This window comes from Dromiciops gliroides, chromosome 4 (assembly GCF_019393635.1).
Source record: "Dromiciops gliroides isolate mDroGli1 chromosome 4, mDroGli1.pri, whole genome shotgun sequence".
NCBI classification, from domain to species: Eukaryota; Metazoa; Chordata; class Mammalia; order Microbiotheria; family Microbiotheriidae; genus Dromiciops; species Dromiciops gliroides.
In genome coordinates this window covers 450479972-450495704 of record NC_057864.1, presented here as the reverse complement: position 1 = coordinate 450495704, position 15733 = coordinate 450479972, and the positions used below count along the sequence as shown (strand labels likewise).

The window sequence follows — 15733 nt, the reverse complement described above, 5'->3', positions numbered from 1 at the left end:
GAGCCTCTGAGTTCTTGCTGGAAAGCTAAGGCATGGCTCTGATCAAGGAGCTGCAGCCTCACTCCCTTTTGAGCTAGGAGGGATACGCCTGTTGTGGAACACCCTGACCTAGACAACAGGTCCCCCCATTTCCATTAGCGCCCTTTCCCTACCCCACAGCCCCTTACGGGCTTATCCTATTTTCTCTCCTCCAACCTCTCATTGTTCTAAATGAGTACCCTATGTTGTATGATGTTATGGCTAAAAGGAAGACTATGAAGAGGTCATTTCTCTGATGGAATTTCCTTCAGCTGATCCCCAGGGGATCAACACAGAAGACATACCAATACATCAACATAAACTGCTATGTTAGGTCAAGGGAATGGAAATTCCTAGCCAACCACAGTTGTCCTTTGAGGTTGTATTTTAAATGTAGGGGGTTTGTGTTCTGCTTGTCAATTTGGGGCTTCAGCTGCAGTGAGCAGTTTGTGCTCCCATGGTATGTGGTCTTACCTGGGCAAAATGTTCCCCAGGAGGACGTGAGAAGTAAATTGAAACCAGTGGACCACAAAAATTCTGATTTTAATGACTTCCAGTTTCCCTTTCTTGTTCTTGATGAAATCAGAATTTAAACCAAAAAAATCCCCAAATCACCCAAGAACAGTAACAATGCAATCCCTTCTGCCTTGGTTTTCCAATGTGTCTTTTCCATTGATCTCGACTCCCTTCAATTTTTCTACTGTGGGCACCATATGACACACAGAAAATGTTAGATGACCCGACAGTTGGATCTGTTCGTCCTCTCTCCTGCCAATCTTGAGACCACCAAAGATCCCTGTTTCCTTACGGCTGGAGGTATAGACATGCTGGAGGCGGTGGAAGCCACTGTGGCATTTTGGTTATCTAAAGAACCCAAGCCCCTCAGTTTCCCTCCTCTCCGGCATTCTGACTTTGCCCCTTGGGCTTCCAGCAGTTTGAGACAGGCTTGAGTCTTTTCTGTTCATGGTGTCATGTGCTTCTCAGGAGCTTGCTTGTGCGCTAGGTAGAGGAAGAGGATACTGGAAAGAGCGCTGACCAGGAAGATCACATCAAACCAGCGATGGTAGAAATTAAACTGCAGTTCTCCAAGAACTTCAGTGATGATGGTTCGGTATTCCGGGGGCATACTCATTCGGATGAGAAGCACTGAAGACACAAAATACATGCCCTGCAGATCAAACAACACAAGTCAGACCAGGAAGAACCTTGATGGGAGGCTAGTTACTGGTGGGGCATACCAGAGGGAGCTAATAACATTGGTGGCTTTCAATCTTTCCAAATGAAGACAGCTTCACTCACTTACCATGATCTGTGCTAAGAGCAGGACTATAACATTGGAGGACTTGCTGCTGGAAATGGCGTAAAAGAACTGTCCAGAAAAAAGGGGAGAGAGAGAGAGAGAGAGAGAGAGAGAGAGAGAGAGAGAGAGAGAGAGAGAGAGAGAGAGAGAGAGAGAGAGACGTGAAATTACTTTGGCATAAGAAGATCCTGTAGAATCAAGAATATGACTCCTCAAGATAATGGGCTCTTTACAGGAGACCCTCAGCCTGTCTCTGCGTGTGTTGTCATAGAATAATAATGGGGCCCACAAGTGAAAGAGACAGGTGTGGAGGAGCCCAGCAGGGTGGCCAAAGAGTATGCTCTTAGGAGAGAGTCAGAGGTGGGCTGTAACCTCATTATTGTGGAAACACTTGAGAAAAGGGAGTGGCCAGGAGTCAGATGAACCTTTGAACATCTGGTCCACATGGTTGTCTTCACAGCTGTGGGCCCAAATCAATAGGCAGCAAGATGAGCCACAAAACAAATTCAGGGCCTCTGCTCTACCTCTATCTCTGTCAGTTAAACCCGCAAAGGATGGTTGTACATCTCCTGCCTCATAGACTCAGTAGATTAGGCCATCTTAGGCCAGTCACTGAACTTCTTTCAGCCTTAGTTTTTTTCATTTGTAGAGTGGTGATACCTGTTGTATCTATCTGGCTGGGGAAGAGATAGGAATTGTGAGATCAAACAAAATACTTTCTCAGCCTTTAAATTACTGCCTTTAAAAGACCTCTTGTATGTGCCCCCTTCTCTCCTCTCACTGGCCCCACCCTGGCCCAGACCCTCAGCACTTCATGCCTGGACTACAGCAATATCTGCTGGTGGCCTGCCTCAGGTCTCTGCACTGCAGTCCATCTTCTATTCAGCTGTCAAATTGATCTTTCTAGAGAACAAGCCTGACCAGGTCATCCTGCTCCTCCTCCGTGCTCAATAAACTCCTGTAGCTCCCTATTACCTCCAGGATCAAATGTAAAATCCTCTGTTCTTAACCTGGTCCCCTCTGTGAGAATCAGAGCAGCACCACCCTGAGGAGAAAGCATGTGATTGGTGTCTGGAAGTTACATCTATTCATAGAACCGCCTGTAAATCATGTCAATCAATGCTACCAGCCAATTAGCTTGGAGCTGTGTGTGGGGACTGCCCCTCTTGCGGTCCCACAGGGAGCTCCCACTCTAGGAGAATGGGAACCCTTTTTAGGGTTGGAGGTCGTGGTAGTGGTGGCTGCAGGGTCAGGGTAGCTAGGCTTTTTCTTTCTGCACTCCATGTGTTCTTCCTCTCTCTCTCTCTCTTTTTGTTTTTTAAAGTCCACCTTACTGCTTCTTTTATTTATTTATTTATTTTTGGTGGGGCAATTGGGGTTAAGTGACTTGCCCAGGGTCACACAGCTAGTAAGTGTTAAGTGTCTGAGGTCAAATTTGAACTCAGGTCCTCCTGACTCCAGGGACGGTGTTCTATCCACTGCACCACCTAGCTGCCCCAATTTTTTTTTAAAATTAATTAATTAATTGATTTAGTGAGGCAATTGGGGTTAAGTGACTTGCCCAGGGTCACACAGCTAGTAAGTGTTAAGTGTCTGAGGCTGGATTTGAACTCAGGTCCTCCTGAATCCAGGGCTGGTGCTCTATCCACTGCACCACCTAGTTGCCCCTCTCTCTTTTTAAAAAAAATTTTTTATTATTATTATTTTTTCTTCCTCTCTCTTTTGCTAACTTCTCATATACTTTAATAAATGCTTAATGCCCAAAGACTGGTGCTATAAGCTTCTAATTTAAGGCGACCACCCATTAGATTTTAGTCACACATTTAGGTTTTAAACATCACACCTCCCACCTCTCCCATTCTATTACACCTTATTTCCCTCTACGTACTCAGTGACCCAGTGACACTGGCCTTCTAGGAGTTCCTTGAATAAGATACTCCATCTCCCGACTCCAGGCATTTTCCCTGGCTGTCCCCCATGTGTGGAATCTCTGCCTCCTGGCTTCCTTGAAGTCTCAGCTCAAGCCCCCCCTTCTGCAAGAAGCCCTGTCCAGTTTTCCTTAATCTTAGTATTTTTTCTCTGAGGTTTCTCTCCAATTTATCCTGTACATGTCATGTTTGTACACAGTTGTTTGCATGTTGTCTTCCCCATTAGAACGTGAGCTTCTCAAGACCAGGGATTGGTTTTTGCCTTTCTCTGTATCCTCAATGTCCTTAGCACAATGCCTGGCATATAGTAGGTGCTTAATAAATGCTTGCCTTGCCATACTGGCTTTTGTTATTCATTCTCTTAAAATCTCCTTCATTTGATTATCCTATACTTAGACTTTCTTATTCGTTCCATTTTCTTACCTGAAAAGCAACTCTCTTGTGAAGGTCTCCCCCCCCCCCCCGAATTTCTAATCTATTTAAATGGTAAGGTAAGGTTAAAAAGTTGGGCTCTATCAGGATACCTCTCCCACCCCACTACTCCTGGGAAGCTGTTGTAGGCAGGAAAGCCTCTTAATTTCCTTTTCTCCCAGCATTCTCGTAGCTCCCAAAATGCTCAGCTCCTTCCCTGCAGCCTTCCTCCATTTTCTCTGCAAACAGGTCCTTCATGGCTGGCTTTCCCACACGGCCACATAAATAGTCACTTTTCCTTGCCTGATGCCTCTACAATGCCCAGGCTGGTCTGGGATTCAATTCAAACCAACCGGCATTTAGGAGCCTCCTCTGGGGAGAGAGTGGAGAGAATGCTGAACTCGGAGTCACAAGACCCATCTCTACCACGTGCTACCTTGTGACCTTGGACAAGTCACTGACCCTCTCTCAACCTCAGTTTCCTCCTTTGTAAAATGAGGAGGTTGTACTTGATGATCTCTGCGGTTCCTCCCACCTCTCAATCTAGGATCCCATGTGCCACCACATGTGCTAGGAGCTGCAGGTACAAAGCCCAGATAAAACAGCCCCTGTCCCCAGGGAATGGCCACTCATTTCAGCAGTTGGGGTGGGAACAACATGTACACAGATGGGTGAATACAAAACCAGGTTTGTGGCGTTTTGTAGGGAAGCGCTAACCCCTGGGGCAATCAGGAAAGGCCTCTTTGAGGAGATGGGACTCGAGCAGAGGCAGGGTGGAGGAAAAGAAACGGTCCAGGCAAGGGCCTGGGGGCTCTAAGCTAGAAGAAGAGAGCCTGAACACTGCAGGAGAGAAGAAGCGAGGGAGGAGAGACCACAAGGACAGACAGCCTTCTCCTGGGGCTGGGCTGTGAGGAGACAGCCATGAGCCACTGGCCCAAAGGCATGGCAGGGCCCAGCCAGTGTTTCTGAAGGACACAGTGCGGGGAGAGCTGGGCATGTTTGGAGGCAGCATGGAGGATGCAAAAGCTGGTTCTGTCTCTAACATTTCTGCTCTAGGGAGAGTTCTTGTTTGTTCAGTGGCTAACACCGTCAAGTGTTTTACAAAACCACAAAAGCTCAGAATCTGAAGACTTCTGAGGGCCCCCTGACCCAACCAGGACCTGAACAATAAACCCCTCTACAGCCTTCCTGACACCTGATCACCTTTCACCTGTAGACCTACAAGGAAGAACCCACTATGTGCCCAAAGGCAGCTCATTCTATTTTGGAAGGTTCTAGTTAGAAAACATTTCCCTTTTGTTAGTTCTAGGTGTGCCTGTCTGCAACTTTCCCCTAGACTAGAGCAGCTTTTGGGACCCAGCCGAGTAAGCCTCTAAACGCTTCAATCGTCCTATTTCCTCTAGGTCTTCCCCTTCCACTGGCTTACCCTTTCTTGTACCCTCAACCAGTTCTTATGTGGCATTGTCTTTTTTTTGGCGGGGCAATGGGGGTTAAGTGACTTGCCCAGGGTCACACAGCTAGTAAGTGTCAAGTGTCTGAGGCTGGATTTGAACCCGGGTACTCCTGAATCCAAGGCCGGTGCTTTATCCACTATGTGGCATTGTCTTAAGTTTCCTCGTTCTCCTGGTGATTCTCCCACTTGTCAGTGTCCCTTCTCAAATATGGTTCAGAGATGGTCAGACCCCACCAGGATCACAATGTCACAGACAGTGGAGATGGATGTCAGAGGATGGCCAGTCTGAGCCCTTCACTTACAGGTGACCCACAGCCCAAGAATTATAGGGCTTGTCCAAAGTCCCACATGGAGTCAATATCAGTGGTGAGATTTGAACCCAGGTTTCCAAACAAGTCCTAAGCCCCACTGTTTCATAAAACCAGAGTGCCTCTAATTATTGTCCAGCTTATAATTGTGAGTGTAATTGTAATTTCCTGATTTTTGAAGTTTAAAAGACTTTTACCTTTACCTGTATCAAATTTTATCCGAGTTGCCATTATTCTAGTCTGTTGAGACCTTCTAGATGTTATGTGATAGGTTTATCAACTTTTCGCAGCTTCATGTCAGCTGTAAGTGTGACTAGCATCTGAGCTACTGACAAAAAGGCAGACTAGCATGGAGCCAAGCACAGATGTCCAGGGATCTGTTCTAGAGAGCGTTCTTCAAGTTAATACTGGCTATCTTTTGGGTGAGTTATTTAACCAGTGATACACCTAACTGTATTCTCTTCTAGCCTACCTCTCTCCATTCTGTCCATAGGCTATGGTAAATGTTTTACTGAAATCTAAGAATACAATGTTCACAGTGTTATACTTTATTGACTCTATGGAAAAGGGAAGGTAGCCTGGCATGACCTGCTCTCAAAGCCATATTTGTTCTTTGTGATAACTGTTTCTCTTTTAAAACATTCACAAACTCTCCCTTTAATAATATGTTCTAGAATTTTGTGAGGAATCCAAGTGAAGCTTAATGGTCTATGGTTTACAGACTACTTTCTCTTCTTGAGAAAATAACGACACTTTTTAAAGGTCACTGACAGTAGCTGAGCAATCACCTGCTGGTTCTTTCACTACTCTGGCATGCAGGACTGGTGACTTGAATGCGTTGAAAGCAGTTGGGTATTTCCCTATCATTTATCTTGGGTTTCGATTCCTGCTAACCATTTTTATTCTGTTCCATCCATATGAAAAAAAAATGACTGATCTTTGAAAAAATATCACCTGCGATTGCAAACTTATTCCTTCCTTAATCCATACTTTTTATGATTCCATGCATAGTACCTTGGTAAGAGTGATGAGCAATCCTCTGATAGATGTGACAATTATTATTCCAACAAGGATAAAGGAAATGTGCTGGGACCAGAATTTCACCTGTCACAAAAATAAGGAAAAGAAATGTTAAAATTTTACTGAGTGAGAACATGGTCATGATACTATAATCTAGTCATAAGATCATATGATTTCAGACTGAAAGGTTCTTAGAGATAATTTGGTTTATCCGTCTCATTTTGCAGATGAGATTATGGGCACCTGGATTTGTCCCAGGTCTTTTAATTCCAAAGTCAGCCTTCTTGCCATTACCCTATGTTGCCTCTTTCTGAATTAAGGAGCCAGGTGATATATTTATAGGAGATCACAATGGGTATATTTGGGGGACAAGTGAATGATGATTGAAATAGCTAGAGAAAGATCAAGACCAACATTTAAAAAGTATTTCAAAAAGAAATCGAAAAGAGAGCAGAGCCAGCTAACTCAAGCACTGCCCACAGATGGGAAGGATAAGACAAATGCCAGCTAAAGCAACCCATGTAATTAAAGAGCACTAACAAAGGGAAAAGAACTGAAGACTATTTGCTTATTTACCCCAACTTAGGAAACGTCCGTGTGTGTGAAACTTTAAGGCCATTTCATACACATCTGATTGCAAAGATTCTTTTGCTCTATCCTAAGAAAAAAGAGTTACTTGAGTTTCTTAGCCAAGTTCCAGAAAGTAGCTGAACTTGATGTGGTTTCAATTTGACAAGCAGGTTTTTCTCTTTTTGTATTGACTTAAGTCAGAGGCAGTTTTGAGGGCAGGGTGCAGGCAGCATCCCTGTACTGCATAGTGGAGTTCTGAATAGAAGATGCTGCAAGTGAAATCAAAGATCTATTTATGCAAAGTTACAGTGTTTGCTGAAGCCTTTTCAGAGGTGGAATGCATCACATGAGGAAGGTAGTCAAATATCAAAGGCAATAAGTGCATAGCCTTTTTCAGATAGCACTGATAAAGAAACAATACCTTCCTAAAATAATCAGATTTGTGAAAATTAAGATGAGAGGGAAAGATCTCCACATAAATGAAAAACAACAATACAAGAGTTATCAATACAGTACATATACGAACTGCTTTTGGGAAAGATAATGGGCTTCTCTTTCCAAACAAAGAAGTGCTACTGATTGATTCACCACTAGGAGAGCATCATTTACATGGTTTTCCTAGTAATTGAGTATGAATCAGAAGTTGGGTTGCAAAAGGACTTCACAGACCATTTGGTTCAAATCATAACTGAGTAAGAATCTTCCTGACAATATCCCTAGCACGCGATGTTCCAGCCCTTATTTAAAAGACTTCCAGTAGATTGATAGGATGCCCATCAATTGGGGAATGGCTGAACAAGTTGTGGTATATGATCGTGATGGATTACTACTGTGCTATAGGAAATGATGAGCAGGATGGTTTCAGAAAAACCTTTCAGAAGACTTATATGAACAGATGCAAAGTGAAGTGAGTAGAACCAGAAGAAAAATGTACAGTCACAGCATATTGTAAGGATGACCAATCATGAAAGATATAGCTACTCTGATCAAGATATTGATCCAAGACAATTCCAAAGGATATGAAAAATGCTATCCACCTCCAGAGAGAAAGCTGAATTCTGAGTACAGATTGAAGCATACTTCGAAAACCTTTTCTTACTTTTTTTGTGTATGTTTTCTTTTGTGACATGGAAATATAGAAATATGTTTTGTATGACTTCACTTGTATAATCTATATAATTTTCTTAACTTCTCAATGGATGGGGGAAGGCTGGGAGGGAGAAAATTTGGAACTCAAATTTTTCAAAATTCAATGTTAATTATTTTTTACATATAATTGGGAAATATTTAATGAAAAAAAAAAGACTTCCAGTGATTAGGAACTGTAAGGAAGAGCATTCCACTTTTGGAGAGTACTAATTATTTGAATTAATTGTTGGGGCAGCTAGGTGGCACAGTGGATAGAGTGCTGGGCCTAGAGTTAGGAAGACTAATCTTCCTGAATTCAAATCCAGCCTCAGAAACTTACTAGATGTATGACCTTGGGCAAGTCACTTAGTCCTCACTTCCTCATCTATAAAATGATCTGCAGAAGGAAATGGCAAACCACTCCAATACCTTTGTCAAGAAAACCCCAAATGGGGTCACAAAGAGTCAGATATGGGGCGGCTAGGTGGCGCAGTGGATAAAGCACCGGCCCTGGAGTCAGGAGTACCTGAGTTCAAATCCGGCCTCAGACACTTAACACTTACTAGCTGTGTGACCTTGGGCAAGTCACTTAACCCCAATTGCCTCACTAATAAAACCAAAACAAAACAAAACAAAAAAACCCCAAAGAGTCAGATATGACTGAACAACAAAAAATTGTTGGAAATTTTCTCCTTATATCAAAATGAAATGAAAACTGCAATTTCCGCTCATTCCAGGGTTCCACTTTCTGGGACCACCTCCCTTAAGTTCAGTCCCTCTTTCAAAAGACTTAGTAGCTGGGGCAGCTAGGTGGCACAGTGGATAGAGCACAGGCCCTGGAGTCAGGAGGACCTGAGTTCAAACCCAGCCTCAGACACTTAACACTTACTAGCTGTGTGACCCTGGGCAAGTCACTTAACACCAATTGCCTCACCAAAAAAAAGAAAAAGAAAAAAAAAGAAAAGACTTAGTAGCTAAATCTTGGAGGGTTACATGAAGCTCAGAAAGATTAGGTGGCTTACCAACGACCACACGATTAATAAGGGTCAGAAGTGTTCTATTGTGTGCTGCCTTACTAATGAGAATCACCCATTTGTGACAGATGACATAAATATACTGTAAATTAGTGTAACAGCGCCACAGAAGAGCAAGAAGCACTACAACATCACTTTAAACTATTGACTATAAAGCAGAATTTAGTTCAATGCAAACATGTCTTAGGCAGCATCCAAGGAGTTTAGTGGTTAAAATATTAAAAGGGAGATCTGTCTTTTACTCATATAGATCCTGAGGATGCCATCTGTGCAAGGGACCACTGTGTATATCTGTATCTCATACTACCATGGGGTTTAGAAAACCGATATATATTTTGATCTACATGTGCTTTTATAATGAGTATCACTTTATAAAGCTATGTATTTAAATATTTATTGTCTAATATGTAATACTTTAAAAAAGTAACAACTTCAGATGTTGCCACAAGTACTATTTCTTTTTTGAAAAATTGTTTCATTGAAAATTTAAGAGTGAGCATCAACATGACCACCTAAACAAGTTTAGTAGACATAGTTAAATTAATTTAAATGAATAAAATATACTTTCTTTTTTTCTACATATATCTTGCTTCCTCTCTGCCTCCAGTAGCAGCACTCTCCTTTAATAGGAATAGTCAAGTAAAACTCCTTTTCCATCACCTTTCTGCCGAGGGATAGAAGGGATGATTCATTATCACTCTTTTGGAGCCATGATTAGTTGATACTTTGGTTGGAGTTCTGAGGTCTTTCAGAAATCTATTCACTCAAATTATTGTTGTGTGCATAAAATAAATCATTCTCCTAGTTATCATTTTCTATGGAGCCTTCCAAATTTCTCTGAATTGGTCCTTTAAAAAAATCATTTCTTTTTTTTGGTTGTTTTTATTTTTTATTTTATTTTATTTTTTGATGAGGCAATTATGTTTAAGTGACTTGCCCAGGGTCACACAGCTAGTTAAGTATTAGGTGTCTGAGGCTGGATTTGAACTCAGGTCCTCCTGAATCCAGGGCTGGTGCTTTATCTACTGTGCCACCTAGCTGCCCACCCCCCCAAATAATTTCTTACAGTGTAACCATATTCCTTCATGTTTGAAGCCACCACCCAAGAGATGACATGTGTTTTGCTTCTAGTTCTTCACTATGACAAAAAGTGTGGCTAGAATATATTCCTGAATATATGGGTCTTTCCCCTCTGCCTTTGACCTCTTTGGGGTATATGTAGGGGTGTGCTGGAGCTAGCAAAATGAGAATATGCTACAAATCAGAGCTTAATTTATTGTTTTGTTGACTGTCTAGACTTAAGAAAGTGATAGAGAAATGTTAACAATGCAGATTAAACTTAAAATGTGTAATACATACACTTTATTTTGGAAAGTCAGTTAAACACTTGCCAGTATACCCCTAGTACATAATTTTAGCATTGCCGGATCAAAAGGTATGCACAGTTGAATGAGTTTGGGGTATAATTCCAAACAGTTTTCCAGGATGGCTGTTTCAGTTTCCTCATCTGTAAAATGGGGATGATAGTAGTACCTACCTGTCAGGGTTGTTGTGAGGATCAAATGAAATACTATTTGTAAGGCGTTTTGTAAAGGTTAAAGTGCTATTTAAATGCCAGCTATTATTATTAAGAAATAGCTACTATTGTGCTATAAGAAATGAAAAAAGACTTTCAGAGCAACTTGGAGAGACTTACATGAACTGATGCAGAGAGAAATAAGCAGAACCAGGAAAACGATTTATACAATAACTGCGACACTGTAAAAAACAATTACTTTGAGAGACTTAAGTCCGATTAACTCAATGACCAACTATGATTCTGGAGGACCAATGATGAAAAAATGTTACTTGCTTCCTAAGCATATGGTAATGGATAGAGGGTGTAGAATGAGATGAACATTTTTGGATATTGGCAATGTAGAAATTTGTTTCATCTGACTATGCATACTTGTTACAACTTTTTTTCCTCCCATTTCCTTTTTTTCTTTTCTCCAGTAGGCAGAAAAGTAGGGAGAAAGTAAAAAAAAAAATTTGGAAAAAAAATCAGCACAATAGTATCTGCTGTCCTTCCATGGCCTCTTCAAAAATGCTCTTTTCCCACTTTTTGGTGTCATCTTTATCAATCTGTTGGGTGTGAGGTTTTCATTTGTATTTCTATTATAAGCAACTTAAAGCATTTTCCTACAGTTGTTGATATGAATGAAAAAGTATTTCTTAGATATTTAAGTGTAAAGCATTTGGAGTGTATCAGTAAAGTTGATAGCAGTGCTTAGCACCGATAAAGATTATGTTTCTGATGCTGAACCATTTGACGGTGCCAAGAATTTTAGTGGTAAGAACATTCTTTTGTGTCTTCCTTAGCTAAGGCTCCCGTATTCAAAGGAGCAGATCTCAGGATGTAATTTCCTAAGTTTGCTTTCCTGTATGATGACTACAGGCATGGGGGTGGGGGGAGGTGGGTAAGTACTACTATTACTAAGGCTCTAGGAGTCAAGGTGTGAGGGAAGCTGGTGGCCAAAGTGGTGGTGCTGGTTTTGATATCTTACATTTCTTCATTTAAAAATGATTACAATGACTTTTGATCATGTACTCACAGGGGAATGGCACTTTTTCTTTTGGTGGGGGCAATGAGGGTTAAGTGACTTGCCCAGGGTCACACAGCTAATAAGTGGCACTTTTTCTTTTATGTAGATTTATGTCAATTCTTTATCTTTATATATCTTGGATATTCGATCTTTTTCAGATAAATTTGCTCTGAAGATTTTTTTCCAAATTGTTTTCCTTCTCATTCGAACTGCAATTATTTAGTTTGTGCACAAGCTTTTCAATTTTATGTAATCAAAATTATCCATTTTGTCTTTTATGCTAATTGTATCCCTTACTTAGGTAAGAACCCTCCTCTTAGCCATAGCTTGGAAAGTTATCTGCTTCATCTTCTCATTTAAAGAAAATTGATATGGCATTTTATATTTAGGTTATGAATCCATTTTGAGATTATTGTGTGGTATAAAGTTTAATGTGTTGTATAAGTCTAATTTCTGCCAGAATACTTTCCTATTTCCCCTGAAATTTTTGTCAAACAGGGAGTCCTTACCTCAGTACTATAGTTTGTCTCCTTGTATTCACTGAACATTATACTACCTTGTTGAATTGCTTCTGCGTCTTGTTTACTTAAGCTGTTCTGTTGATTAACAATTATTTTTAACCACAATCAAATTATTATTATTATTTTTTTGTTTTTGTTTTTTGTCTTTTTGCAGGGCAATGGGGGTTAAGTGACTTACCCAGGGTCACACAGCTAGTAAGTGTCAAGTGTCTGAGGCCAGATTTGAACTCAGGTACTCCTGAATCCAGGGCTGGTGCTTTATCCACTGCGCCACCTAGCCGCCCCCACAACCAAGTTATTTTGATGATTATTGTTTAATACTATAGTTTGACACCTAATACTGCTAGCCACCCTTAATTCCTACTTTTTTCAATATTTCCTTTGATATTATCGATCTTTTGTTCCTTTAAATGAATTGTTATTGTTTTGTCTAGAGTTATAAAATAAGCAGCTGGGGCAGCCAGGTGGTACATTGGATAGAGTGCCAAGTCTCGACTCAGGAAGACTCATCTTCCTGGGTTCAAATCCAGCCTCAGACATTTACTAGCTGTGTGACCCTGGGCAAGTCACTTAACCCTGTTTGCCGCAGTTCCTCATTTGTAAAATGAGCTAGAAAAGGAAATGGTAAGCCAGTTCAGTTTCTCTGCAGAAAATCCTAAATGGGATCATGAAGAGTCAGGCATGACTGAAATGATTGAATAACAACATAAAATAAGTCCTCAGTATTTTCATTGGCATGGCAATAAAACTATAAATTAATCTAGTTGATATCAACATTTTTTAGTCTATTGGCACAATCTCCATACATTTTATTTTATTTTATTTATTTATTTAGTGAGGCAATTGGGGTTAAGTGACTTGCCTAGGGTCACATAGCTAGTAAGTGTTAAGTGTCTGAGGCCGGATTTGAACTCAGGTGCTCCTGACTCCAGGGCCGGTGCTCTATCCACTGCGCCATCTAGCTGCCCCGGCACAATCTCAATAAGCAATTGATATCTCTCCAATTATTTAAGTCTTCCTTTACTTCTATAAAACCTTTTGTAGTTTTATTTATGAAATTCCTGTACATTCCAGGTATTAATATACTCAATAGCTATTCTGAATGGAATTTCTTTTTCTACCTCTTCTTAATGAGCTATGATAGTATTATACAGGAAAGCTGATGATTTTTGATTTAATTTATATCTTGATAGTTTACTCAAGTTATCGTTTCAAGTAACAACAACAATAATTTTGTTCTCTCTCTATCTATACTTATTCCCTTAATTTGTTTTTCTTGTCATATTTCTATAGCTAACATTTCTATAGTACCTTTGCTTTACTTCTGACTGTACTAGAAAGGCATCTAGAAGGGCGGCTAGGTGGCGCAGTGGATAGAGCACCGGCCCTGGAGTCAGGAGTACCTGAGTTCAAATCCGGCCTCAGACACTTAACACTTACTAGCTGTGTGACCCTGGGCAAGTCACTTAACCCCAATTGCCTCACTTTAAAAAAAAAAAAAAGGCATCTAGAGTTTTTCCATTACAGATAATATTAGTTCTTGGGTTTTGACATTCTTTAACATTCAGAGGAAGGATGCATTTATTCCTTGCTTTCTGGTATTTTAAAAAAAAATAAAAATGAGTATTGTAGTTTGTTAAAGTTTTTTTTTAAATTCTGTGATTTTTTTTACTTATTAATATTATTTATTTTATTTATAGTATTACCAATGTTGGACCATCTATGTATTCCTGGTGATCACAGTGAATCTTTTTTTTTAAAGGACATTTTAAACTTAAATATCAAAGATTACCCTTACAGAGATATAATTACTGAAACTACTCCATTCTATTAAGCCCTATAAAATCAGTAAATATTTGAGAAAAGGTATTGTAACATGAATTGAAGAAGGATATTTGTATTAATTTAGCAATGGCTTGGTGACCCACTAAATATACTATCATAATATTATCTCTGGAGCTATTGGCAGATCCACTGAGTATAACAAAACAAAAGCTGTTTGAAACTTTGCATATCTTAAGCTTTCTTCTAAATTATTAATAGTTTTTCTCAAAAAACTAGGGATACATTAAGGTACCCAACAATTAAATATTTTACTATCTATTCTCTGTGGGGTTTACTTAACTTTTACCTCAGGTAAAATTCTGTGTATTTATACACAGACACATATATATGTATATAATATAAAATTGTTATGTATATGAAATGGATATTATTATCATTACATAATAGTTCCTCTAAGCATTATGTAGTTTCCCTCCTTCTTTCTGCCATATCTATTTTTACTGCTGCTTTGTCTAATATGATTGTCAATCGTGCTTTTCTGAATGTATGTGACTTATGTTTCAAGTATGTCTTTTGCAAACAACATAGTTGTATCCTGTTTTGTAAACTATTCTGCCAGTTTCCTCCATTTTCTAGGTTAGTTCATCCCATTTACATTCATGGTTATTATTGCTAGTTGTGTTTTTTCTTCCATCATATTTTATAATCCTTTATTTTTACTCCCCACATCCCTCCTTTTATAAGGAAAAGAAGTGGTAACAGAAAGCAAGTGAGTTTAATCCTAGCTATTTAACCTTAAATCTAGTGCTAATCCTTTACTCTCTTTCTCTTCACTCAGCCCAGATTGTACATATAGAATTATACTCTTTCTACTTTTTTCTCTTTTTTGAGGTTTTTCCTTTTTGTTTTGATTCTTCTTTCATAACATGACTAATGTGGAAATGTGTTTAATGTGATTGTACATATATAACCTATCCCAGATTGCTTTCTGTCTTGGGGAGGGGGGAGGTACGGAGAAAAATTTGGAACTCAAAATCCTATGGAAAAAAAAATCCTATGAAAACAAATGTTGAAAACCATCTTTACATGTAACTGGAAAAAAATACTATTAAGATTGGGGGAGGGGGGCAGCTAGGTGGAGCAGTGGATAAAGCATCAGCCCTGGATTCAGGAGGGCCTGAGTTCAAATCTAGCTTCAGACACTTGACATTTACTAGTTGTGTAACCCTAGGCAAGTCACTTAACCCTCATTGCTCCAAAAAAAAAAAAAAAGATTGGGGGAAATAAAAAAGAAATATGGTATGCAGGTTGTTTCAAGGAGTTGAATGATTCTTAAATTCTCTCTTTATTTTGCTTCCTGTCAGTTGCTACTGATAGTAGATAGCTTATTCTACATAGGTTTTAGTCTTTTGACTTGTTCTAATATTTCTTCTTGTCTTATCAAATCATTGAGTTTTAGTCCTTCATTCAATTTTTCAGGGTGTCACCTACTTGGATAAGATTGTCCATTTTTGTTTTTGATGTATTTTTTTCCCTCCAAGCTGTTTATTCTTATTCCAACTACTCTAATTTCATTTTTTAACTTGTTTCAGCTTTTCATTCATTTTTTCAATCCAATCTTGGGGAGTTCTTGTAACCAACTGATTTTTTTTTCCTAAGGTTCAAATTGTGA

General features: G+C 39.7%; 1 protein-coding gene across 3 annotated transcripts in view; it reads right to left on the bottom strand.

Annotated features, from left to right (window-relative positions):
* Positions 1 to 542: 542 nt before the first annotated feature.
* LOC122754199 (Golgi pH regulator) overlaps positions 543 to 15733 on the bottom strand; it is a 45494-nt gene continuing 30303 nt past the window's right edge. For 2 of the 3 annotated variants that reach the window (XM_044002390.1, XM_044002391.1), the window contains 3 exons: positions 6433 to 6522; positions 1322 to 1387; positions 543 to 1186 (listed from right to left, as the gene is read on the bottom strand). In XM_044002390.1, coding sequence (XP_043858325.1) covers positions 980 to 1186; positions 1322 to 1387; positions 6433 to 6522 — 363 coding nt within the window. In that variant the 3' untranslated portion in view covers positions 543 to 979. The remainder of the gene's footprint in view (positions 1187 to 1321; positions 1388 to 6432; positions 6523 to 15733) is intronic. The other variant, XM_044002392.1, reaches the window with a different exon arrangement.